General features: G+C 46.2%; 1 protein-coding gene across 10 annotated transcripts in view; it reads left to right on the forward strand.

Annotated features, from left to right (window-relative positions):
- TRAK1 (trafficking kinesin protein 1) overlaps window positions 1–25,282 on the forward strand; it is a 119,408-nt gene that overhangs the window by 65,149 nt on the left and 28,977 nt on the right. For all 10 annotated transcript variants that reach the window (XM_066584508.1, XM_066584509.1, XM_066584510.1 and 7 more), the window contains 8 exons: window positions 11,352–11,428; window positions 16,062–16,178; window positions 18,990–19,090; window positions 20,096–20,204; window positions 22,260–22,338; window positions 22,563–22,693; window positions 23,592–23,666; window positions 24,079–24,216. In XM_066584508.1, the coding sequence (XP_066440605.1) occupies window positions 11,378–11,428; window positions 16,062–16,178; window positions 18,990–19,090; window positions 20,096–20,204; window positions 22,260–22,338; window positions 22,563–22,693; window positions 23,592–23,666; window positions 24,079–24,216 (801 nt within the window). In that variant the 5' untranslated portion in view covers window positions 11,352–11,377. The remainder of the gene's footprint in view (window positions 1–11,351; window positions 11,429–16,061; window positions 16,179–18,989; window positions 19,091–20,095; window positions 20,205–22,259; window positions 22,339–22,562; window positions 22,694–23,591; window positions 23,667–24,078; window positions 24,217–25,282) is intronic.

Raw genomic sequence — 25,282 nt, forward strand, 5'->3', positions numbered from 1 at the left:
CCGGCAGCCCCTGGTGCAGGTTTTTCTTGCTGCCGCACATGCTGCTCAGACTACCAGTATAGTAAGCCTTCTGAATCACAATGGGTTCTCCCCACGTTGCTCACGATTTGTTTGGTCTCGGCCGTGTCTGCGTTTTATGGGGCTGAGGAACCTGTTTGTTTGACCGTGCAGCCTGCGCCGTGTGTATTATACAATATAACGCATCACCTGGGTGTTATCCATCCCTCTGGTTTCTGTAACTTACTGCCATAATTCTTTTATTAATAAGCTACATTTAAATTGCAGAGCATGAGGTTGTATTTAGCCTGCAGCGTTCTGGATATGTGCGATGCTTTTCACTTTTTTCTTTGTGTTGACGTCTTTAATGGCATCTTTCCTCTATACCAGAAATACCGGTACAAGTCTACTGGTCCAACACCTTCTGACTTATAGAAAATAGTAAAGTACATTATAAATGATAGTGATTTAAAAAAAACTGCTAAAGCTATGAGAAGTGCTTGAAGTTTATATATATATATATATATATATATATATATATATATATATATATATATATACACATTTTCCCATATTCTCATATCTGTGTTTAAGTGGTTCCTGGCTTTATTTTTCTTTTATGCAGCCTTTTAGTAATTTGGCCAGTTGAGCTGATAGCCCGTACTGGCCTGTATGCAGCAGAATTACCGCCCCCCCCCCCCTGCATTTGGGTGGCAGCGAGTGCTCAGCTCCCCTCATAGACGGGGTGCCACTGGATGTTTCTATATTTTGACTATAGAGCATGTTCGATAATCTTGCTCTATAGTTAATGGCCGGATACTGTTGGTATAGTGCATTCCATCCATGAGGTTGTAACCAGTAAAGCCATGCAATAAACATGTCTCTATATGGAATATATTTGGCATCCGCTGTGTCTGGAGAGTAATGCTCGTCTTCTCATATAAACTGACTAGACCTTTCTGCAGTGCCGCAGACTCGGATGGACGAGTTTCAGACTCATTAGAGGACTCATCTCTTCACAGACTGCCCTAAAATAGGCTCCATGTGGTTCTATAAGCCAGACTGCAGGTAACAGTCGTCTTGTGTATCTAGCTCTCAAATGATCCTCTTAAAATACCATTTTAGAGTTAGAATTTACATTTCTACCCCATAATATGCATACCTCAGGACCGTTACTAGCGAAACTGTCTGTCATGGTTCCTGCCACATTTATCACGTGTCTTTACAAACTTGAACCGTACTACCGTTTCCCTAAAAATAAGACCCCCGATAATAAGCCCTACCCTGATTTTCAGGGGGGAAGGGGGTGCTTGAAATATATGCCCTTCCCTGAAAATAAGCCCTAGTTACACTACATGGGAGGGGGAAAAAAACAATACTCGCCTAGTAGTTGGACGGGACCTGTTTGTATAGTGCCAACTTACTCTGCAGTGCTTTCAGGTATTTTATTTATTGCCCCCCCCACCCCCAGTAAGCTGGGTACTCATTTTACTGACTTCGGAAGGATGGAAGACTGAGTCAGCATTGAGCCGGCTACCTGAACTACATGGGGATTGAACGTACAACTTTCAGGTCATGAGCGAGAGGTTTGGACTGCATTCTCGAGGCACACTGTCTTTGGGTCTCTCTCGCTGGGCTGCCAAGCTCCAGTAGTCTTCCGTGCAGCCCTCAGCGCTGAGCGAGCATTGTCTTCCTGGTAACTGGGCTTGAATACCCTGCCGCCAGCAAGAGATTGCTGTGATTGGTTCAGGAACACCGCCTCAGCCAATCAGAGCTGGCGCTCGATGAACCAACCACAGCCATTCAATGATGTCCTTTAATGACACAAGCAGGTCGGATTCCACATGCGGGAGGCCTGTGGCAGATTCCGGGTGTGAGCCTGGCCCTGCATCCTGTGTACGGCACCTTGTGATATTGTGCATTACTGCACAGGCTCGCAGGTGGTCATGCGCAGCACAGTTGTTTTTTTTTTTGTTTTTTTTTTATTTCCTGTGCTGTTGCTTAGCAATGATGCGGGTATCCACAGCCCATATGCAATGTTAAAATATAGCAACAAGAGGTGATCTTGCCATGACAAGTCTGTTGAAAAATCTGGGCGGCGTTGCAGCAGTTTCTCATGGTGATACTGTGACTTTGCAGCACCACATGCAGGGGTTCTTTTTTTTGGGGTGGGGGGAGGAGGGGTTGGGGCTTGAAATATAAGCCCTAGCTGCAGGGAAAAAAAAAAGAATACATCACCTTAGAAGCGCTGTCCGGGGCTCCGCTGCAGCTTCCTTCCAGTTACCCGCACGGTTGTTCATCTTTTCTGGCCAGGGATTGAAAAATCCCTGCCTCCTGGAAGAGCTGGCTGTGATTGGCTGACACTTAGCCAGTCAGAACTAGTGCTCAATGAATGGCTGCCGCTTAGCCAATCACAGCCAATTGAAGGCAGCGCTTCCAGGAGGTGGAGATTTTTCTATTCCTGGCCAAGAGAGATGAAGGAAAATAATGCCGGGGATGGGGGAGAAGATGTGGCTGGGCTGATAGCGCTTCTAAGGTGACGTTTCCTTTTTTTTTTTGTCTTGCAGCCAGGGCTTAGATTAGGGCTATGACAGTAAGATTTCCTGCTGTCAAAGTTGCATCGCATGAAAATTGCGTTTCATGCGATGCAAGAGAAGAAGGCTTCATAGGGAAATGTGGGCTACAGAACTTCACGTGTCGCATGTATATCGCAGGACCCATGAGGTTTTTGTGCCTGGATGTCACATGCTACAAAACATCGCACATGTGGATTAACTCATAGGAAAGCATGGGCTTCTCATACATGCGATTTGTAGCAACGCAACAAAATCGCGCAACTTTGTCACCCGTGTGAGTGAGACCTAAAGTGGAGCTTCACCCCGCGAGGAAAGTTTAGGAATGGAAGTGGAACATTAGATACTTTGATATTAACTATCCAAGTATGTTTTGTATCACTGAAAACTGACTCTGCCCTCAGAGAGAACGTGTCCTGCACCTACAGCAACTTGTAGAATCCCCTATAAGGAACATATATGAGCTGTGTGTCATTGGAGCCAAAGCCATGGAGAGTTGGGATTGTTCTCATCACGGATGTTGAGCGGCATCCTCTCACCGCACCGCTGGAGCTGCCAGTAAATATTATGTGGCTTGCTGCCAGATGGCGGTCACATACTGCACGTCTAATGAAACTTATCAGTAAGTGCGGGTTTGGCTCGGTGACTGGCTCTTTTATTGCTCACTTGTGTTTCTTCTGCACATGCTGCTTTCTCAGGGCAGTGATTTGTTTCTGTGGTAACAATGATAATTACTCCTTGGAATCTCATTAGTCAAAGCCTCAGTTCTAAAGAAACTTTCTACAGGAACAAGAAGGACTAGGAAAGAAACTTTGGAAATTAGTCCGCTTGTTACCCTGTTTCCCTGAAAATAAGACATAGCATGATGTTCCAGAATTTTTGAGGATGCAAAATGATTTTTCAGGCTTACTGAGGATGCTTGAAATATAAGCCCTACTCCAAAATTAAGCCCTGCTAACAGTTAATTAAAAAAGTCAATTTAAATAGTGTCCAGGCAGCTATACATGTAAAAAAGTTAAACCTTTTTGTACAAAAATTAATATGACGCTGTCTTATTTACGGGGAAACACAGTACTAAAGTGCTGGTGAGCACTACATGTATATTAAAGAAGTCTTATTTGTTTAGCGCCAACTTATTCTGAAGCGCTTTAAAGTAATTTATTCCCCCCCCCTAGCTGGGTACTCATGTGCATAGGTACTGTATATCACAGTTACTGGTTTATGGAAGCAGCACAGATTACTGCGGGTTCATATTTGTGGTCTCCGTATCAGCTTCACGCTGTACAAGTCGACACTGGGTGCTGCCATGTTTGGGACTTGCCTTCAACCCTACTTCTGGATGGAGCACAGCAAACACTGAGCGTTCTTTGTGGAGCGTGACCCAGTAGTGATGAATGGCCGGAGCATGAGCTCCAGAGATGCTCAAGGCCGTGATGTACAGGGAGAACATTTTTCCTTCTGTCGAAATCCGTTTTTAAGTTTAGAAAACCAGTTTTCATATGCCCTGCCTTGGAATGAATGGATCTGTACAGGATCCTCATCTCTTGGTCAGAATGGTTACAAAGTGTCCATCGCTCTCGGCGACCCATCGTTTCCTGCATTCCACCAACAATTTATTAATTTCAGTAGGCATTATGTAATGTATTTCTCCTATTGGGGGCGCTGCAGGGCAAGTAGACACAGTGAGGGTCCTGTAGATGGGGAGACACTTTTTGATCAGTTTTATTATCAATAGACCCTGTGTAACAGGCAGTAATTGCTCAAAAATGGAAAACCCCAAAAGCGGTTGGGAAGTTTTTGTATTTTTCTTCAAAGTTATCAGACACCCATAAAATGGCTTGGCAGTTTAGAAACAAAGGCGTAGCCAGGGGGTGCCGTGGTAGCGGAGTCTACGGGACCCCAGAGCCTTCAGCCAAAGGCCCCTCTGGTACATATGAGACCAATGTTATAAATGGCACACAATGGGTAGGGGCCCTGCTACAGATTTTGCATTGGGACCCAAGAGCTTCTAGTTGACCCCTACATAAAACTGTTCTTGTAGCGGTAAAATAAATGACTATAGGAGAAGCCTTCATTAGTAACCATGCCCGGATGATGCCTCCTGCTCCTTCGTTGTGCCAGGCTCTGACAATGTTCTCAGCTTTGCAAATAGTACCCACCGCAACCAAATGAGACACCAGCCACAAAGGGCGCACAAAACCCTACGGTGCAAGAGACAAAGATCACAATGACGTTCTGCGGAGAGGCAAAGATCAGGAGGCTTTATTATCATACGGCGTTCTCGCCTTGTTTGCTGTGACTTGTACAGGGCTGGACACTGAAGAAACCACAATGCTGCACCTCTGACTTAAAGGGCTCCACATCGCCATAAACACAATTTAATTGTTTATTTTTTTTTGGTGCCCTCTGAAGTCGCCATGTGGCACAAAAATCTGTTTTTTTTTTCAGAATCCCATGCTCATGCTGTACCATAGACTTGCATGGGACTATAAAATTAATCAGATTTTCGCGCCGCATGACATTTGCGCGTTGCGTGACGCACAGCCATGAACCCCATTCGAATGAGTGATGTTTCGCGGCGTGTTCTATCTTTTTGTGTGTTCTCGCTTCACAGCGCCCATTGTTTTCAACGGTGCAGGCACCAGCATTGCAGGTCTCCCATAGGAGGCAATGGGAGAGACTCCACGATCCTCTGACGGCTGTGAAGGACCGCTTCTACCCGAAGAGATGGGAAGCTGTTTTGACATGATAATGCCTTGCAACCTCAGCAAATTCACATGGTGGAGAAAATGATATGGAGGCGGGAATCGCGGCCTCATATCACGTTCGCCCGTATGAAGTTAGCCTGTATTTGGGCAATTCCTCACGAGAAATCGCTCACTGTTTCCTATGGGATCTTTAAAAAAAACTCTTGTATCTCCCTGAAAATCAGTATTATAATTGTACTTTTCCTTACATACAGACGACCCCCTGATGAGATCATCCAGCACATTCATATTGTAGAATACTGGGTTGGAGTTTAATATATGGGCATTCAGGTGTAAGGCCAGTGTCATGAAGACTCCTCCATTAAGTCTATGGGGCACACTGATTGGCGGGGTTTCTGGAGAAAGTGTTTTGTGTGTGGTTTTTGTGCAAATGAGTTTAGACTTAGTTTTGATTTGTGCCAAAAAGACAGAAGTTGCCCCTTTTCACTCCCATTCTTCACAGTGGGTGACTTGCAGCTTGGCCGGGGTTCGGAGACCTTTGTCATGGGACACTTGAAGTTATAAAATGTGTCTCCCTCGCTCTCCAGTCGCAGGGTGATATACAAAGTGACTCCGTATCGCTAGACATGCTTATAGATGGAACAGATCGCCAGCCTTGTGGGACATTTGTAGCATTGTGGACTGGAGAATGAAGCACAAGTGTAAGCCTTGGTCAATGCGAACAAGGCTTCCAGCTTTGGTTCCTTCTGGACTTTGTTGTTTTGCGTGATCTTGACGTAAACCTGGTACTGAGATTCGAGCAGGAAGAACAGAGTTCCTGAGCGTCCCTTCCTCTGCGTCGTCTCTTTTCTTGTGGTTCTTGACTTGTTCTCCAAGTTCTTGGGGCTTGTGTGTCTGCAGGACACGGACCCATTTCTTGTAGTCACACCTGGCTCTCGGCCTCCGTCTTACAACTGAACTGTATTGGGTGGCCATAAGGACTCCATCCAGTGTAACGGGAGCATCGCACCCTTTATTTATTCATCAGCTTCCTCTGCCATAAGAGTAACACGCGGCCTTCTACAAGGTCAGAGGAGGTATCTTCTGCCTACAGCCGGTGGATACTCTGTTATTCTAGACTGCTATCCAAGATAATGACTAATTAACCTCCACAGTAATCTCCTTATACGCTTCATGGCTCCTCGTTTTGTCCCCAGCTACACAGGAGGTACCTGCATGGAGTTGGTGGATCTTGGCTTTCTTGTATTGTGACTTGTTTGAATCTACCTGATGGGTTTTTATGTTTGAGTGACAATGTTGGGGTAACTTTACACTTCTGTAATCTTCCAGAAGTTTCCTTATTTGTTATCTACGCTTGTTGGGGTACAGTGGCTCCTCTAACTTGGTTTGGCTCATCATGCGTTCCTCATTAGGGCTTGGTGAGTCACTCCTGCTTCCTAATTTGCTGCGGCAACTGGTGTACAACCCCCCCCCCCCCCCAATCCCACCTCACCCCTCCATCCCCGCTCTGCTGTCTCAGTGGGCTTCATGCACTTTGAGGACTGATCAGCAGTTTTCTACTTTACACAAGACTTTGGGTGTATTCATACGAGGGATTTTCACACGTGATTCCACCCAGCAGCGATATGGATGTAACTTGTGTATGTTGATACATTGACTTCAATGGGTTTGTTCACATGAGCGTTCCCCCTCCTCCCTGCAGACTTGCTGCAAGATTAAAAATAATCGCCACCTGTCCTATCTTTGGGTCATTCCTTGTAAGGAACCGCCCATTATTTCCTAAAGGATCTTTAAAAATATATCACATCGCACTCCAAGGTTTTTTTTCTTTCTCTTACCATTGAAAGTAGTCAATCCCCCCCCCCCCCCCCCACGTGAAATATGCAAGTATATTGATGCGATGTAAAAAACCAAAACCTTGTAATGGCCTCCAGAATTGCGATCTTACGAGTGTGCTATCGGTCCGTATTTCTCAGAGCAGTATTGCGCTCACCGGTGTGAATGCACGCTCACGGACATAGTATCTTGGCTGCATCGGCCCATCAGATTATTGGCTGCTGATTCGCCGCCTTGTGTTTGCCGGCTCTTCTGTTCCGGATACGGAGCCCCATTCCGGTTATGTTGTACTTGGCTTCCCACCTGTTCTCCTAGATGTCCTCCTCTTTGTATCTCGTATTTACATGTATTGTCTCCTGCTCATAGTAACCTACTGCGTAATATTGTAGTAGGGTTTTATTGAAATAAGGGAGATGGAACAATGCCTCTGCAGCGCCACCTATTGGATGGCAGCATTCCTGCAAATCAATGCTTAACCCTTTATACAGCTCTGCAGAGCAATGATTGGGAATTGAAAACCAAGCAGAACCCATACACAGACAGATGTTTTGGGGTGTTTGCCCCTCATCAGTGTGCAGTAGGGTCCTGGCTTGCCTAGTGAGAGGCCTGTGATGTGGGTCAGGAGGGGTATTCTGTCCTTAGGAAGAGGACCAAGAAGGTGAGGGAGGAGACTTATAAGGCCATCTATGCGCCTATGGGTAATATGCACATAAGGAAGATGGAAGAATACCTCTGCAGCGCCACCTATTGGATGGCAGCCTTCCTGCAAATCAATGTTTGACCCTTTATGCAGCTCTGCAGAGCAATGATTGGGAATTGAAAACCCAGCATAATCCATACACAGACAGCTGTTTCGGGGGGTTTTGCCCATCCTCAGTGTTTTATTTGTCCTTACAGACAACCCTGGAGCACACGGTGGTCTTAGAACTGAAGGGGCATCATGTCATTGATTACCATAGTTGGGTTCTGGCTGTGTCGTGTGAAGGGGTCTTGCCTAATCCCACACTACTCCAGACTGCGCAGCAGACGGTACATGTGACCGCGCCCCGCAGGTGTGAGGCAGGTTGCGCTATTAGTGTCTTGGGCAGTTCCCTCTTGCTATTTATACCTCTTTATCTCGTCTCGTGTGGCTTTTCAGCTATTAATCACCTTAAATATAAATGGGCGGCGCTGCGCAGTTTTAAAAAGTCAATTTTGCTGCGGCTGATAAGGAAATGCAGAACAGCCGTGTGACGCCGCTGGCCACAAAAACCACCCAGAAGAGGGAAGCGGACTCAATGGAGCATTTGTATCTGGTCTATGGTTGTTTCCTAGTATATATAGCATAGCGCCTTACGTTAAAGATCCCGCAGCCGTAAATCCCTCCAGCGTGTTACTAGTTTCCTCTTTTACGAATTATGTACATCGATGCATAGGGGCGGTCTAAATGGTTATGTACGTATTGTGCGTCTCCTTGCACTGTGACCCTCATTGACTTCTGTGGGAATATTTGCGCTGCGTTTTTTTTTTTTTGTTTGTTTATGCGTGACCAAAAGGCACATTGATATTCATGGGCTCTATTCTCTGCGTATTCTGCGCACAAACTGCTTTTGTGCATGATTTTAGTGGGTTTTTTTTCTCACGTGTGTGTATTCCTCCACATTTCAGAGAGCATTGTTGCGTGTGTTTTTGGTTTTTTTGTCTTATTTATTTATTTTTTTTCACTGTACAAAACAAATGCAGTTCCGTGCCCACATACATAATGCCCGTTCTGCAAAAGCGCAGCACAAATGCAGGTATAAATATGCATACACTCGTGACAATCCAGGCTCAAGCTGTATATTTACCATGCTTGGGGAAGCATCAAAGCCATGTAACCGGACCCTCCGAGAGATAATATAATGTATTGTCCGCTGGTGACAGGACCCCAGCAGCTGCTGCCGCCACACTTCACGTAGCAGCGCTATTCAGAGGAATTGCTGCCCGGCCGCTGAGGCCTCATGTACACTGGAGAGTTTAGGTTCCAAGTTCTGTCAGTTTGTAACGGAGTAAACTTGGACTCCTTAAAATCTAATAGGACTGTTCAGGCAGCTATTTTTCTCCTCCTGTAATTACAAATAATCTTCAGATATGAACCCCCAGTTAATGCTCGGATTCAGAAATTTGATATCAATGGAAACAGAAACTCTACGTTTTCGTGCACAACATCAAAAATGTTCTCCCCATCAGAGCTGTATAAATTGACAACCTTTGTCACCAGACACACATGGAGCCTGGAGTCAAGTTCATACATAGATGTTGCACCGAATCACGACTAACGGATGCAATGGCTTCAGGGATGCTGCAGATCATGGTGGGCAGTAAGGGGGCATTTAGACTCTAACACCCCCCAGAGGAGACCTCACAAGGTGTAAGGTCCGGGGAACGTGGAGGCCACGGAAGATCTCTAGCGTCCAGGTACGAAAACCTCAGGTTGTTTCCTCATGGAGTTAGAAGGAGCCGGAGACTTACCTACAGGTTATTGCGCAAAACTCATCACCTTGGAGTGGCCCATGCGCTCCACGTAGACCGGTGGGCTTCCCCCAGATTCTCACATTAGGTTTGTTGTCCTAGAAGTGGCAGGCTGCTTCATCACTGAACACTCCATGACCCCATCACTTTCTATTAGTTCGCATACTCTAACAGAACGTCACCACACTTTGTCGTCCAGTTTCGGGGTAACCATTGCCATCAGTAGGGATAACATCGCAAGCGTTTGCACAGAATCTTCCACACGGCCGGTGGCGGCGGGCCGTCCAGTTCTCTGCTTGTTCAGAGGGGGGATTTCTGAGGGCTTCATGTGACACTTGCACAGACGCTTACTGCTGATATTCACTTACCGATGCAACCTTTTACCTTAAAATCGGAGTACGGTTTATGAATTGTGCGCCCGCTGGGCGGAGCTTCACCAAACTTTCTTGGAATCCAGCCTCAAGACCAATTTACACGTAACAATTGTCGCTCAAACAACAAATGTGCGCGACAATCATTAGATCTAAACGTGACGCAATCGTGCACTCTTCATTCACTTTTCGTTTGTCGCTCAGTTTCAGCCTGCTACCGGGTATTTCAGTGTAATTATGTAAAGTGGCTGCAAATGCTAAATTGTCACGGAATGTCAGTTGTATCCCGATGTAACCCTGCGTGGGTGTAACCAAACCGCTGCATGAAAGTGTCCAGCAGTGATGTTGGCTGAACTGTATGTACTTTCCATGTGGCGGCAACCAGCGCCTCTTACGTAATTATACAATGACTCGCCATCGATGAAACTAATGTGAAATGTTCCCACCCATCTATATTGCAGATCTTGGGGCTCCCTGTTACTGAGACCCACTATATGTGTGGGATCACCTGTAGATCTGCTGGTGCTCACCGCTGGCGTAGTTGGTTGCAGATCGGTCTTTACTGTACTGTTGTATTGACCCATTTGTGACTACACTAATGTGAATGGTGCCTGACGACCCGTAGACTATAATGTGGTTCATTGGATTGCTGTCAATCACTTTATCAATCCTGGTGTCTGAGGAGATAAGTCACCCTGGCCAGCTGAGTTAATGGACAGCCTTCAGTGCCGACGCTCCAGCGGTGCTCCGGGGAGGACGTAGTGTTCCTGGGGTGCGGGTTGGTAGAGAACTTCTACTTTTTTTTTCAAACTAATCTCCAGCCTCAACAGTTGGCGTCTTCTGCAGGGCAGACTGCTGTACGTTACAGCGCCGCCCCCGAAAGAACACAAGTGCAGCGGCAACAGAAAGTAGCTCTTGGACAAGCTGTTCCATTGTCCGTGTGGGCCTTCAGCCGCCTCCAGGTTAAGCAGGTTACCGTCTGTACCTATAGTATTCCACACAGTAAATTAAATAGGTAACTTTGAATCTGTAATGTAGCTTTACACCTGTGTAACCGCACGCTACACAAGGAGACAGGATAAGTAAGTTGTCTGCTCTTTTAGAAATGGCGCCATACGTATCTAGGTGTCATCTCTGGTATTGCAGCTCACTCTTATTGTTAATTTTTTACTCCTTTTTTTAAAATACTGTAGAAACTTGCTAAGACGTCTTGTAGTTGGTATCAAGTCAAAGCAAATGACATTCTCAATATACTTGCATACCATGGAAGCCTTATCTTGTGCTGTAAATGTTTCTGCTGGTCGTAGTGTAATCTAGTAAACTTTGTTGTAATGAACTTATTTTAATTTTAATTCTTTAACTTTTTGTGCTTGCAGTTTTATGTGCTGAACGAGTGGGCCAGATGACTAAAACATACAATGATATAGATGCTGTTACACGTCTTCTAGAAGAGGTAGGTGCTTAACGCTCTACATTTCGGCGCCAAATGTTGTGGTTATTTCTAGGCTCTTGCCATGGTTTTCCTGAAATTAGGACTTAGGCCGCCTGCAGACGGCCGGGTCGGTTCCCGCTGCGAGAATTCTCGCAGCCGGACCCGACCCGAGCGCCTGCAGAGAGAACTGCGGACTCTCCCGCTCTTTCATGTGCCGACTGCCGGGCAGCCGGCGGCTGGTGAGTGATGTCTCTGTGCGGGGCTCTGCAAGCCCCCGCACAGAATTAGAGCATGCCGCGGTTTGTTTGCTGTGCGTGATTTTGCGCAGACAAACTGCGGCTGTCTGCATAGGATTGCTTGTAATGCAAACCTATGCAGGCGGAAATTCTGCAGGGAATCCCGCCGCGGAATTTCTGCCCGTCTGCAGGCGGCCTAAGGCTGGTTTTATAGCTGTCAGGGGTCTCTGTTCTTTCTGTTCCACGGCCAAACAGCACAGTCTCAGAACAGAACCAAACCGCTCCGAATGGACTCTATTGGTTATAATGGGGTCCGATCGGTTGCTGCTCGACTGCCTAACTTTTGGATGGAAGGAAAAGTGCTGCATGGAAGGCTCTTTCTTCCAGTATCTTAAGCCGGTCTGCGACTGAACCTCCAACGGGCCTCTGGTCTAAACCACAGAAATTTGTCATAATTTCTGAAAAATTGCCACAAAGTATGACTAAAGTGTAATAGATGTAAAATGTAATAGTAATGTAATAGATTTGGAGAGGAGAGTGAGAGGAATAATCCACTGTTAGGTCCTTGTGGTGGAGACTTATCTCCCAGTGGAATAAAGGATTGGACTTGTTGAATTTCAGCATGACCAATCCTTTTTTCCTAAAGTTTGGCCAAAATCGGTGGGTTTGATTAACTTAAATCTGTGTGACCTGATCTTGTGCATAAAGGGGTTGTATCCGATTAGTAAATCATGGCTGCTCGCTTTCGAGAACTGATCTCTTTCTGACTATGGGATTTTCTAGTACTGGAACTCCTGGCCCCATTCAAATGAATGAGCCGTAGTACTGCACACAACCCATGGACAAGAGTGGTGCTGTTTCTGGAAGAAGGCAGCCTTGTTTTTGTGTTAATCCGCTAAACCCATTTAAGATGGCCACACACCTTAGATAGATGTGGGCCGACTGCTATTCCTTCCGACCCCCTAATACATGTGCAGGTTCAGTCCAGCCGAGGGTCTATGTGCTGTCATTGGAGGGGAATCGGACCCCTCTGACAGTAGTTTATCTCCCTTGAAAACAAAAGTATATAGGAAGCTGAAATCCAACATGCCCAATCCCCAGACCTCTGCCGTCATGGCGGCTCTGGCCATGCATGAAAGGTGGGTCTCTACTGCAGCCTATTGGATAGCAACCCTATAAGTCAACAGTCCTTTTAGGTCTTGCGATAGTACTAGGGCTCCTCTTACATGGCGCAATAAATCGTTCGTACGAGTGAACAATGACAGTTTGCCCATTGGGACGGTTTATACAGGCAGATAAATCTGATCGCTCATTTATTCATTCGCTGTGAATACGAACGTCTAAACAATCGCTGCTTACATGCAGTGATGTGCGAACCATGGCTTGTGTGCCTACAGGAAACGGACTAACGAGAAGCAAACAAACTTGTCTAATCGTTGGTCGTGCTTACACTGAACGATTAGCGTTTTGGCTATCCTTTTTAGGGCAAAAACACCCTGGGCTTTAAGGGGTTAAGCTGACCGTACACATTAGATTAAAGGTGATAAACGTGGACCACTTCATTCATCAGGGAAAAAAATTGTTTTAGCCGTCCGATGACACCGGCATCATCTGGAAAGATATCGGCCATGTTCAAAAACTTCAGCAAATGGTCAGATGAAAGATCGTTCTTCAATGAAAAAAACCTTTCAGAAAAATATTCTTGTTTGCCCGCCCAGAAACCTGTATGACCAGTTTGACTTGAAGTGGCCAATATGGGCTGACATGTACATGGCGATGAGTCGGTGAAACCATCTGTGTTCCTTCATTGGTGGGTCAACAATCCAATGTGAATGCCTACTCTTACAGCGCCCGTGCCCCCTTCCCTCGCTCCCCTGGCCGTAGGGTACAGGCTGTGATGATATGTTCACTAACCTACGGAGCTTATATTCTTGGACTTGACGTACATCCTCTCACTCGGAGGAGTTTGACAAGGTCTTGGTTACCAAACCTACTTTCCTCTTATTGGACTTGTAATGACGCGGTTGGTTTCCGTTGCTTGTCTAGTCTTATAATGAACCGCCTAATCGTGATGTGATATACTGTGAGATGTTTGTTAGTGGGGAGTCGGACACAATGTCTAGTCTTATAATGAACCGCCTAATCGTGATGTGATGTACTGTGAGATGTTTATTAGTGGGGAGTCGGACACAATGTCTTGTCTTATAACACACCCGGCTGTGGATTTGCATAGATTTCCATGTACTTCTGCATCCGCAAGTCAAACTGCGTCTTTATACATTTCGGTGTTTATCTTTGATCTGGTTGTTCAGGTTGTCCCGTTTTTTTATTCTTTATGTAATTATTTTCGATTTTAAAGCTATGAACCCATTAAGAACCAAGCACTGTAAACTTATGGCGTTTGGTCCTGGGCTTTAATCAAGGCCGATAGTAAATATACAGCATGGGATTAAAGCTCCTGCAGTCTGGAAGGAGCAGATCTGTTGCTCTGCTTACAGACGACCCGGAGAAGGGGATTTTAACCACGTCTGCCTTCTCTTTTACATAGTGCTCAATAAGTGTTTTGTAGAAAATACTGGAAGTGGCATTGCAGTTTCCTGCATGGGACCTGGCGATCATGTGATCATGGTTTACTATTTGATAGCTCTTTGTAAGGGCGAATGAGAAATCTTCGCAATTTTTATGTGATGTGAACAAAACTTCCATTGATTTATTCAATAAGCTTTGTTATTCTTCCTCTCAATTTTCTAACTTTTGAATGCCGCCCGACTCCCCATTTCCCCCCAGAACACATCACTCATTGTTTTCACTGGGACCTTGAAAGAAGTCTCATGGCACCTGCGTTCAATGCAATTTTTTTCCTACTGAGCTTAATTGGAAGCGGTCGCAATTCTTTTTTTATACTGTTATGCGAATTTTAAGCAAAAACATATTGCCTCGCCATGAATATCGCAAGTTGCCAAGCGCATTATCAGGCCGCGTTCCTTAGCCATATATTGCGCTCGGCTGTATGAATGAACCCTGATGCCGCCATTATGGTGTCCACATACCCTGACTTACGTGCCTGTAGTTAAGGACAGGTTGGTTCTTGAGATGCGTAATACCTTGTGAGCTGCGTAAGACTGTGCCCTTGTGACAGAGGACATTGATAAGGGCGCGCCTGGCTATTTTGTATCCAACAGATAGCAACAAAGTACACAATGTCTTTGTCTAAGCCCTATATTAAAAGCACATAGATACCGCGGTGTCACCTGCGCCAATCTGTTACATTGTTCCCTGCCACAGAGACTGCTTTAACAGTATAGCTTCTATAGATTACGCCTGAGGGAGCACCATGGGAAAGGGGTCGCATATGGCGCTCAATTTGTAAGTCAGCTTTCCAATTGGCAAAGTTTAAAATATCCAATCTCTTCTGCCAGTGAAGTATGATGTTGGACCCCCTCGATCTGTATATGACCCCCTAGATCTCTGGTCTTGTCGCACAACGTATAGCGATGGTCAGGAACACTATCTTTTCTCCTTAGGGGGAGCACCTAGAAGGGAGACTTATAAGGCCATTTATGTTCTTCTGGGTAATATGCAAATGAGGAGAATTGCACAATACCTCCACAGTGCCACCTATTGGAAGGCGGTATTCCTGCAAGTCAATGTTAGACTCTTTTATACCAGCCTTATAGCGGTACATGTGAACTCAGAGTACATTTATAACTACAACCATTGGATCTAGTGACCGACGCATGACAGGAAGCGCACATGCTCCAACAGTTTCATCAAAATCAACTAAACTACATAAGTTTACTGATCAGTAATGTAGTTTTGTTCTGTCATCTCCTGAATCTTATGTTTACATTTTCTAATTCCACTAATTACTTTTTAGCAGGGAGTTAGATATTCTTGCTACACAGGATAGCTTGGTAGGACCCCTTTCCGGGGTCCTACCAAGCTATCGCGTTAATATTCCGTGGGACCTCCAGTGATTATCTTGCTACACAGGGATTTAAAGGGAAGCTGTCAGGTTTTCACTCTCCAGTCCAAGCTTTGCATGCATTTCTATATCGCTATGTAATATACCAGCCCCACTACCTTTATAGTCTCTTGCGTGCTGTGTTAAAATGAGATGAAAAGTATGATATTCTGGAAACTGCCAGTCCGTCAAGACTATGGGACGTTTCTGGCATGTGTGCGGGGAAAAAGCTAACTTTTTTTATGCATCTCATTGTAATACAGTGTTGGGGTAATGTAGAAGATGGTAGCGATATTACATAACTCGGCTACCTGCCGAGTCTGGATAGTAAACTTGGTGCCCGCTTCCCTTTAACACTTGTCGCACCCCCACCGTCTTCCACTGTTGGTCCGTTGCCCCCCGGGCATTCATGCTTCCAGTACAGTACACTGAACGTTCTCTCCTCTTTCTGCAGAAAGAACGGGATCTTGAATTAGCGGCACGTATCGGCCAGTCGTTGTTGAAGAAGAACAAGACTCTTACAGAAAGGAACGAGTACTTAGAAGAGCAAGTAGAACATATCAGAGAAGAGGTAAGTGTCCACGGTGGATGGGAGACGTCTGCTGGAGCTCTGCATTGACTTTATATAACGTCATTATATTATGCCGTATTTGCACCGTTATCTAAGGCTGCCGTCACATCTGCATTGAAGCCTCCGGGCCGAGGATTATACAGTAGATCCGGCATGTAGAGCTTTTCTGTCTGGTAAAATACCGGGCAGCTGAGCGGAAACTCAACGGACCCGATTATAGTCAATGGGGTCCATTCAGTGCTGTTCGGTTCTATCATAAGACGGACCTGTTTGGCTGGGGGATTCCCCTTTTCTGATCCCCAAGTGCAGCAGGAAGACTGCCTCCCCCCCCCCCCTTCACTGCCACCGATGTAACGGCAACGTCCCTGCTGGTGACCTCGTTGTACATACATTTTAGAGGGATTGGCTCTGCATGGGGTGCAGCTCATCAGGTCACATACAACAGATGAAGTAACGTTTTGACCCTCTAACTTGTAAAGTGCTGCGGAATATTTTGCCTCTAGATAAGTTATTACCGTAGTAGTGGTTTTCAGACAGCTTTTACAGCACTTTCAATATGTCAAGATTACTGCTTGCTGTCAGTGACTGGAAAACCTCAATATTAGGACTGGCACACACAGGCCGATTCCAGTAGCAGAATCCATGATCGGCATCTGCTTGGAGGAACCGCGGCAAAACGTGGGCATTGAAAGGCATAAATGCGCGCTGCAGATTTGTTGTGGGAAACTTCCACACCAAGTTGTTTGTTGTTCTCTTTTTTTCTTTAAATCTCCTCCGCATGGCTTGTATTGTAGAATCCACAGCGTTTCCTCAGCGATTCCGCTAATGGCGATTCCACAGCATTTCTGGCCAGTGTGAAGGCGGCCTTAGTTTACAGCAGTGTGCTCTTCTATTAGTAAGATTGTGCCCCCCACTTGCACAGGAGGCGGAAACATCACGGTTATAAGATTATCGCCGTCAGTCATCAGTGGAAAGGGTATGTAATACTCGGACTTTCCATATGGACCCTCCGCACGGAAATTCTGCTGCATTTACAGTAGCGGCAAACAATGAGATTTTGAAAATCTCGACAGCAAACTACGGTAATCCACGCCAAACCTGTGCAGAAATTAGCATGCGGTGCAGAATCCAATTCTGCGGCATGTCAATTCTTGAGGGGGTGAATTCCGCACAGGACTTCATAAATACACTTCAAAATCCGCAACGGGGCTTACTTGGAGGCAGGCTCGCTGCGGCTGGTCTGCCCCGCTGCGGACCCGGCCTTATAAGTCGTGAATTGGCGTATCCATCACATGATCATAAAGTGTAAACCTTTAACACAATGGCTCCCGTTGCTTTCAGAGCGGCTCTATATTAGTCCATTGTTACATGGGTGATGTCTACTATCCAGTGTCTGTTGTATATCACATGTGATATTGACAGAGGGTGTTGGATACCAACTGACCATAGACTAGGATCTGCTTCCAAAAGCTCTTGCGGGGAGAGCTACGCAAAAACAGCGCAGGAGTCGTGGGGATGAAGCTGTGAAGAGCTGCTAGCTGCCCTGCTGGCGCAGAGGGTGTGATGGGTCCCCCTTTAATAGCTGGCTATAGATGGCCCCCAGAAAGTGTGCGATCAAGTGAAGTTTAAAGCTCGGTTGTATGGTGTATTGGTTGCTTCAGTCCTCAGTCACATCGGTATCCTTTGCTGGTTTCATTATATTTGTCTGAAGTAGCGCGGCACGTGCCTCTGTTCTAGGACGTGTTCACACAGGCCAAGTGCACAAATACGTCTGTAAAACGCGTTCACGCCTGTGTGACTTAGCCCTTACCCATTACACACATCGGTGGATGTTGCAATGCCTTATAGTTTCCATCAAACTTGACTGAGTATGTATGTTTGTGTGTGAGTGCTTCTCATGCTCTGCCCCCTGGTGACATCACCGGTCCTACAACATATATAAAAATAAAGTCTTATTTGTATAGCGCCAACTTATTCCGCAGCGCTTTCAGGTAATTATTATTTATTACCTCCCACCAAGCTGGGGGCTCATTTTACCGACCTCTGAAGGATGGAAGGCTGAGCCGGCTACCTGAACCATGCGAGGATTGAACTTGCGCAATATAAAAAAAAAAAAAACACAGAGCCTGACCAACAGAAGAACAACAAAGTTGGGGCTCTCGGAAGAGGACAGAAATAACAAAATGAGGATACAACTAAGCCGTTATTGTCTCAGACACAACTCGGTGGTCCTGACAGAAGGCGCCAACCTATCGCCACCACAGAGATCCAGTGGGCTGAAGGACCTGCCGTGATGTCACTGCTGTGGGAGGAGCCGTTGTGCAGTTTGTTAGAAAGTACTCTATACTGGATAAGCTGACAGCAGCTACCAGGACATGTGATAGCATTGTTATGTGATCACCTGTGTGGGTGAAGTCAGGGATCAGCTGACCAGGGGTTGATCGCTGTATCCAGGAGTCTGCTGTGCTGGTGATGTCTGGAAATCGTCATGGATGTGGATGTACCACAGCTGCATGTGCAATATGGGGGGATCATAATGGATGTACCATGTAGTAGAGCCGTGTGTGTGATGTGTGGGAATCATAATGGATGTACCAAGTAGCAGAGTTGTGTGGTGCATGGCGCCACCAGAAACACTGGTACTATAATTTCACTGTGGTTTTTAATATATGACTAGTAAATGTGGCCTAAAGCTATCAGCGGATAGCAAAGTACTAATCTGATTGCTACATGAGTCATCGGGAAAAGAGGCTATAAGATGTTATGGCACATTCTAATAGATGTGTATTTTTGCTAATATTTCCCCATCAGGTATCGCAGTTGCGCCATGAGTTATCCATGAAAGATGAGTTACTTCAGTTTTATACCAGCGCGGCTGAAGAGAGCGAGCCCGAGTCCATCTGCTCCACCCCGTAAGTCTCCGACCTCCCCAGAATCGCTCTTGTGGCACGTCGCTTCCCCGGAGTTCCACCTTGTCCTACAATATGTGTGTGAGGTAGTGATGGCAGACAGTTGGGATGGGTAATGACTGCCGCCATCATCTGCGTCCTCTGCTGGAGCTTCCTGGTGGTCCTTTACTATAGTAGCGCTTGTACGCGACCGTCTGCGAAGCTCCACGGAGATGAGTAGCGAACTAGTGCGTGTGCCGAGCTTTACGGACAGCGGAGCGACCATCGCTCTTGTGTAAAGCAGCGGACTGACAGTCGCTGGATCTGCTTATGTGCCGGCCAGGCGTTCAGTGTAGAGGGGCCTATAACTCCTAGTTTACATGTCTGCTGATACCATTTTATGAGCCCCAAAGTAGAAATCTGCGGACATTTAGAATTATTTTTGAGGACAAATTAGTAATGTTGACATAATCCCTTCCGGTAACGGTTGGCGAGAACAAGTGACACATACTATTAAATGTGTTCTGATCTGATTACTCACTTCAGTTCCATCTCTCTTGGTATCATCTTCTGCATCGGTGAATGCAGTAAAAAGTGCCGCTATAAAGTCCAAAGTTCAACATCACCTCAGACATAGCCTCCTAGGGTGGTCTTCCCCCTCACCCCCTTCCTCACCCGCCTACTGGGGAGTCTCTTCCCCCCCCCCCCTCACCCCCCTTCTTACCCGCCTACTGGGGGGTCTTGGGGGTCTCCTCCCCCCCCCCCCTCACCTCCTTCCTCACCCACCTACTGGGGGGTCTTTCCCCCCCCCCCCCCTCACCCCTCACCCCCTTCCTCACCCGCCTACTGGGGGGTCCCCCTCCCACCCCTTACCCCCTTCCTCACCCGCCTACTGGGGGGTCTCCCCCACCCCCTTCCTCGCCCGCCTCCTAGGGGGGTCTTGCCCCTCGCCTTGCATGTTGTAAGTAGTGTGAGCTGTAGAATGTTCATCTGATTTACAAGTTTACCTTTTTCCCCCGTTTCCTAAAGCATAAAGAGGAATGAATCTTCATCATCCGTCCAAAACTATTTCCATTTTGACTCCCTGCAGAAGAAACTGAAGGACCTTGAGGATGAGAACGTAGTGCTGCGGTCTGAGGTGAGCGCTCCGTGTACGTAAAGAGACACAATGTAGTGCTGACTGTGCAGGCTCCAGTAAGGCCGGCTCGGTGTCATGCAATGACATGCATATTGTGCTATGCGTACATATTACACGCTAATCTGGTGCATGCTACGGTTTTCTTTCCCCCTCCACATGAGTAATACACGGTGTGTATTACAATAGCTGGTGCGCGCCCGGCGCAGATCAACAGGCTAGTGGCATCACATTGCAGAAAATCGTGCAATGACAATCCGCCTGTATGAGCGCTGCCTAAGAAGCATGGGGCGGCTCCTAATTGGAGGTAATGTTAGTAGCTGCAAAGTGTGGTCTATTACTGACACCTAGAGGCTGATTTCATGTACTGCACTTTTTACCTTTTGGGCCTTGAAAATGGTCACATTGCAGTTTCTTCTAATGATTTTTCATTGGGAACCATCAAAGTCCTGGGCCGCCCGTGAAAACAAGGCACGGTTTTCCAGTGACCGTTAAAAAATCTGAAACCTCCATGATTTGATTTCTTATGTTTAGGCTGTTGGTACTTTAGCCGGTCATTATGGCAGTCATCATTTACAGTAAATACTGGTCATATCCGTTTATCAGCTATAAGAATATCTCTTATCTTCATCATTCATCGTGTTATCCATTATGTTCTTAGATGATGTTGGCCGTCCGGGACCTTTTTTTTTTTTTTTTTTTTTTTTGTTCATACGTTGTCCAGAAAAAAATAAGTTTTTGTCCCCTCTGTTATTCTGGTGAAGTAGATGCCCCCCCCCCCCCCCCCCAGCAGATGTTTGGGGCCGCCTGCTGCACCCCTTACATCTATGACTCAGGCGGCTGATGCTTTACAGTATCCATTACACGCAGAGTCACGCAGGCCGGCCTCCGCTGCTCTGGAGGAGTGATGAGGATATGCTGCATAGCGCATGACACTAAAGCGCTATCTGTGGCCAGAGTTGGAGGACAGACAGGAGTCTATGCTACTAGTTAATGACTATGTCTTTGGAGGAGAAGGCCTATATTAAAGGGGCACTACTGCTTAGGGGGGGCTACAGCAAGGGTGCTGTTACATTGTGGGACCACAGCGGGAACACTAGACCTATAGGGGGGCACGGAGGTTTTTCAGGCATGAGTGTGCAGAAGCGAGTCAAGAAATCTCCGTGGTGGTCTGAGCCTGCTAGGTTATAAACGTTTTCTTGTGCTGTCTTCAGTGTGTCAATGTATATAATAATTTCACACACTGAAAACAATGTAACTTTTATAATGTGGCCGCTGTATATGATGGTACGGCTCTGGTATACCTCTAAATAATAGCTATCCTATAATGTACTCCAATACCGCCTCTACAGTGATTAGTGCCGTTATCTCATATTGACGTTCTCGGTTTTCCCTCATCTGGTTGCAGACTGCCATAAAGTCGTCTTCAGCTCCGGCTGATTCCAGCACATTCTGCCCATCCTGCTGCTACCTCCCTTTTCAGTGCCCCCCTCCACCGCCCCCAATGCTATTGGTGTCCCATTTGTGCTTTCCAAAAGCAATAGTGCCTTCTTTATGCCTCCCATACAGGAATAGTACCTCTTTTACGCCACCCACAAATAACTCCACATTAGTGCCACATAATTAATAGAGCCCCTTAGTGCCCCCACAAGTTAGAAGCGCCTTCTTGAGTAGTGGGTCCTTCCTCCGCGCTCCATGCTGCACTCGGTCTGTGATCCTCCTCAGCACTTCAGAGTAGGAGGAACAAGAGAGGCGAAAAAAGGGGAGTGGGATTGGTGATACAGAATGCAGCACCGTGGGAAGATCATTAAACTGTGTGGCTGGTGTGGCGAGGGGGTCTATTAGCAATGGTGACCGCTGTAGCTACACTGCTAACTGCGTCCTGTTAACCCTTCATCTGCGCTCCCTTATGTGGGATGGGCTTTCTCTTTCCCATCGGAATCCGAATTCTATGTTGAATTGAATATCAAATGTCAATGGAAAAATATATAGCGGCTCGTGTGTTTCGTAAGTTTATATACGGACTTTAATAAGACCTCATTAATATGCTTGTTACAGGCGTGTCACTTACAAACTGAGACCATCACCTACGAGGAGAAGGAACAGCAACTTGTCAATGATTGTGTGAAAGAACTAAGTAAGTCGTCTATTAAACTTGCAAATACTGCGCATTCATTATAATCTATAATGTCCATGACGCCGCCGGAAGTACGCCCTCTGCTGGCGGTACAGAGAAGCGCGCCTGAAGCCAAGTCTTCCCATGACTCTACCTTTTTGTATGGATTCTTTATTAATCTTAATATAATAATAATCTTTATTTATTATTTTAGCTAATTTCTTACTGTCTTCTCCGACCTCCAGGGGACGCCAACCTTCAGATCGCCGGCATATCGGAGGAATTGACGAAGAAGACCGAAGATGCAGCTCGACAACAAGAAGAGATCACTCACCTGCTATCACAGATTGTTGATATTCAGAAAAAGACTAAAGCGGTGAGTATCGGGCAATAAGGGCTCGAGGGCACTGCCCATCTATACACACAGCTGTGTGGTAGGGGTTTGCTGCACGCCATTGCATGATCTTTAAAGCCTAGCTCTGCTTGCATGGGATGTCTAAACTTTTTTTTTTTTCCCTTTGCTTTTACTACGTTTATGCGCGCAAGAATGCCCACTGACGCAGTGAATATAGAAGTATCATGCACATTCCCTATATTTGTGCAGTCCCATTGACCTACTGAACTTTGGCTATTTTGGCCCATAATACAGACCAAAATAGGACATTCTGTGAATATCCCAATGCAAATCAATGGGGGATTCAGTGCTCCGTATTAGGCCTCATGCCCACGGAATATTGCAGCGGAGTCCGCCACAGCGCCCCCCCCCCCCTTCCAAACCCCCATACTTACCACTCCCGATCCGGAGCATGCGTCCCGCATGGAGGGCCAGCACGCATGCGCAGTGCAGCGCATGACACACCAGCAGTACCACATGATGCGGTGGGCAGGGCCACATATTCACACGGTACATCCACTGTAGCACAACGGAAGTATAGCATGACGGCCGACTTCCATTGACTACAATGCGTATTCCCGCACCATTTAGAACATGCCACGGTTTCTTTCACGCTGTGGAATTCCACAGTATGAACATTCAGCTATTAGGTTCAATAGAACCTAATACCGGCGGGGCCACGCCACGCATTTCCACTGCGTAAAATGCGACAGATATTCGGCCGTGGGCATTGGCCCTTAGACTCCTAAAAAGATGTGTAATACAGAGCGTGTTTACGCAAATGAGTCCTAGTGAGGGGGGTGGGATGCATCTGTAGCACCTTCTGAACTGAAGTTCATTATGGGGTTCTTCGTATTGTGACTATTTTTCTTCTTTCCAGTATGCGGTAGAAAATGAGGAACTTGTGCAGCACCTGGGGGCCGCGAAAGATGCACAGCGCCAACTTACAGCAGAGGTAAGAATATTGGCCTAAGGGACCTGCTTAAATGGTTGGGCATCACTCAAACTCAAATACCAAGCCAACCTATAAAATCCTCTAATTGACGGGCGCGGTGTGCTCATCAGTACTGATAGGCGTGTCTGTGTCGCCCTCTACGCGGTTTCTGTGGTTGGGTCCATGTAATGGTATGACACAGACATTGTGCTGACTGAGAAATTGACTAGAAACTGAACACATTACCCAAGTAAATGTGACCTGGTCAGAATTGTTCACAAGACCAGCTGAGGACGAAGTGGCTGATGGGAAACACCAGCTGATCTATATATATTGGTGGGATAGTTACATAATTAATGAATGTCTTTTTTTTTAATTTTTTTATTTATTTTTTTTAAATTTCCTGGGAACTATTAACCTTTGTTTGGTTTAGTTGCGGGAGCTGGAGGACAAGTATGCGGAGTGCATGGAAATGCTTCATGAGGCGCAGGAAGAGCTAAAGAACCTTCGAAATAAAACCATGCCAAATGTCATTTCACGACGTTACAACAACCTGGGTGTCTTCCCCATGGTAAGTAGGGAATAGTCACTGCAGTACCCGCTGGTCAGGAAGTAGAAGCAAGGGTCATTTCTGTTGGGTCAAAAATAATCTGATCACAAATGCTTAAAGCCGGCTGCACACGATCGGGTCAGATTCCACATGCGGGAGCCCACCCTGTGCCCAGCCGGCTGGCGCACACCTGCTGCTGTTCTTCGCCGGCTGTATTGCGGATGGTCAGACGTGAAGTACAGTGTTTGTGTTTTTTGTTTTTTTTTAAAATCCTGTGTTTTCCCGCATCGTCACTAGGTGATGATGCAGAATTTGCGACCTTTCCGTATTGTCGGATGGCTTCCATTGACTTCAATGGAAGCTGTCCGTGCGGAATCCACTCCCAAGTAGAGCAGACTTCTGCCCTTGTGTGTGTCTCATTTTAGAATCTGAGCTTTCTATAAACAGACTAGACGGCTGCAGGAATTCTTGTTCACTTTCCCTTCCCACTAATGACAGGCACAAATAGATTGCTATAAAATAGGCGCTATTCGCCTTCTACAGACTGCCATACAATGTGACCGGCCACTGATATCAGCAGGGCATTAGCCATTGTTCCCTCTAAATGCCCTTTATGAACCACTTATACTAGCGAATCTAAACCTGAGCTACAGTATGTAAGAACACTAATAGATCACTGAAATGGAAAATCCTGCAAGGTTTCTGACTTCCTTAAGCCATTAATTAATCAGTGATCATATAGTCTATTCCCGTAGCTTTTCAGTATTGTACTCTGCATTTTGGAGTTCGTTGTTATCAGATTTAACCCATTAAGGATCAAGCACCATAAATATACAGTCCTTGGTCTTTTGGCTTTATTCTCGGCCAATAGTAAAAGTATGGCACATGATTAAAGCTCCTGCAACTTAGTAGGGGCAGATCAGGACCCAGAGGTGAAGGGAGAAGCACTATGTACTAAAGAGTGGAAATGGTTTCACTATGCGTCCCGACAATCGCATGACCGCTGGGTGCCCACTGTTAGAGTAAAAATATGGCGCAAGATTAAAGCTCCCGCAATTTTTAGTAGGAGCAGATTGGGTTCTTGACA

This window comes from Eleutherodactylus coqui, chromosome 12, assembly GCF_035609145.1.
Source record: "Eleutherodactylus coqui strain aEleCoq1 chromosome 12, aEleCoq1.hap1, whole genome shotgun sequence".
Lineage (NCBI taxonomy): Eukaryota > Metazoa > Chordata > Amphibia > Anura > Eleutherodactylidae > Eleutherodactylus > Eleutherodactylus coqui.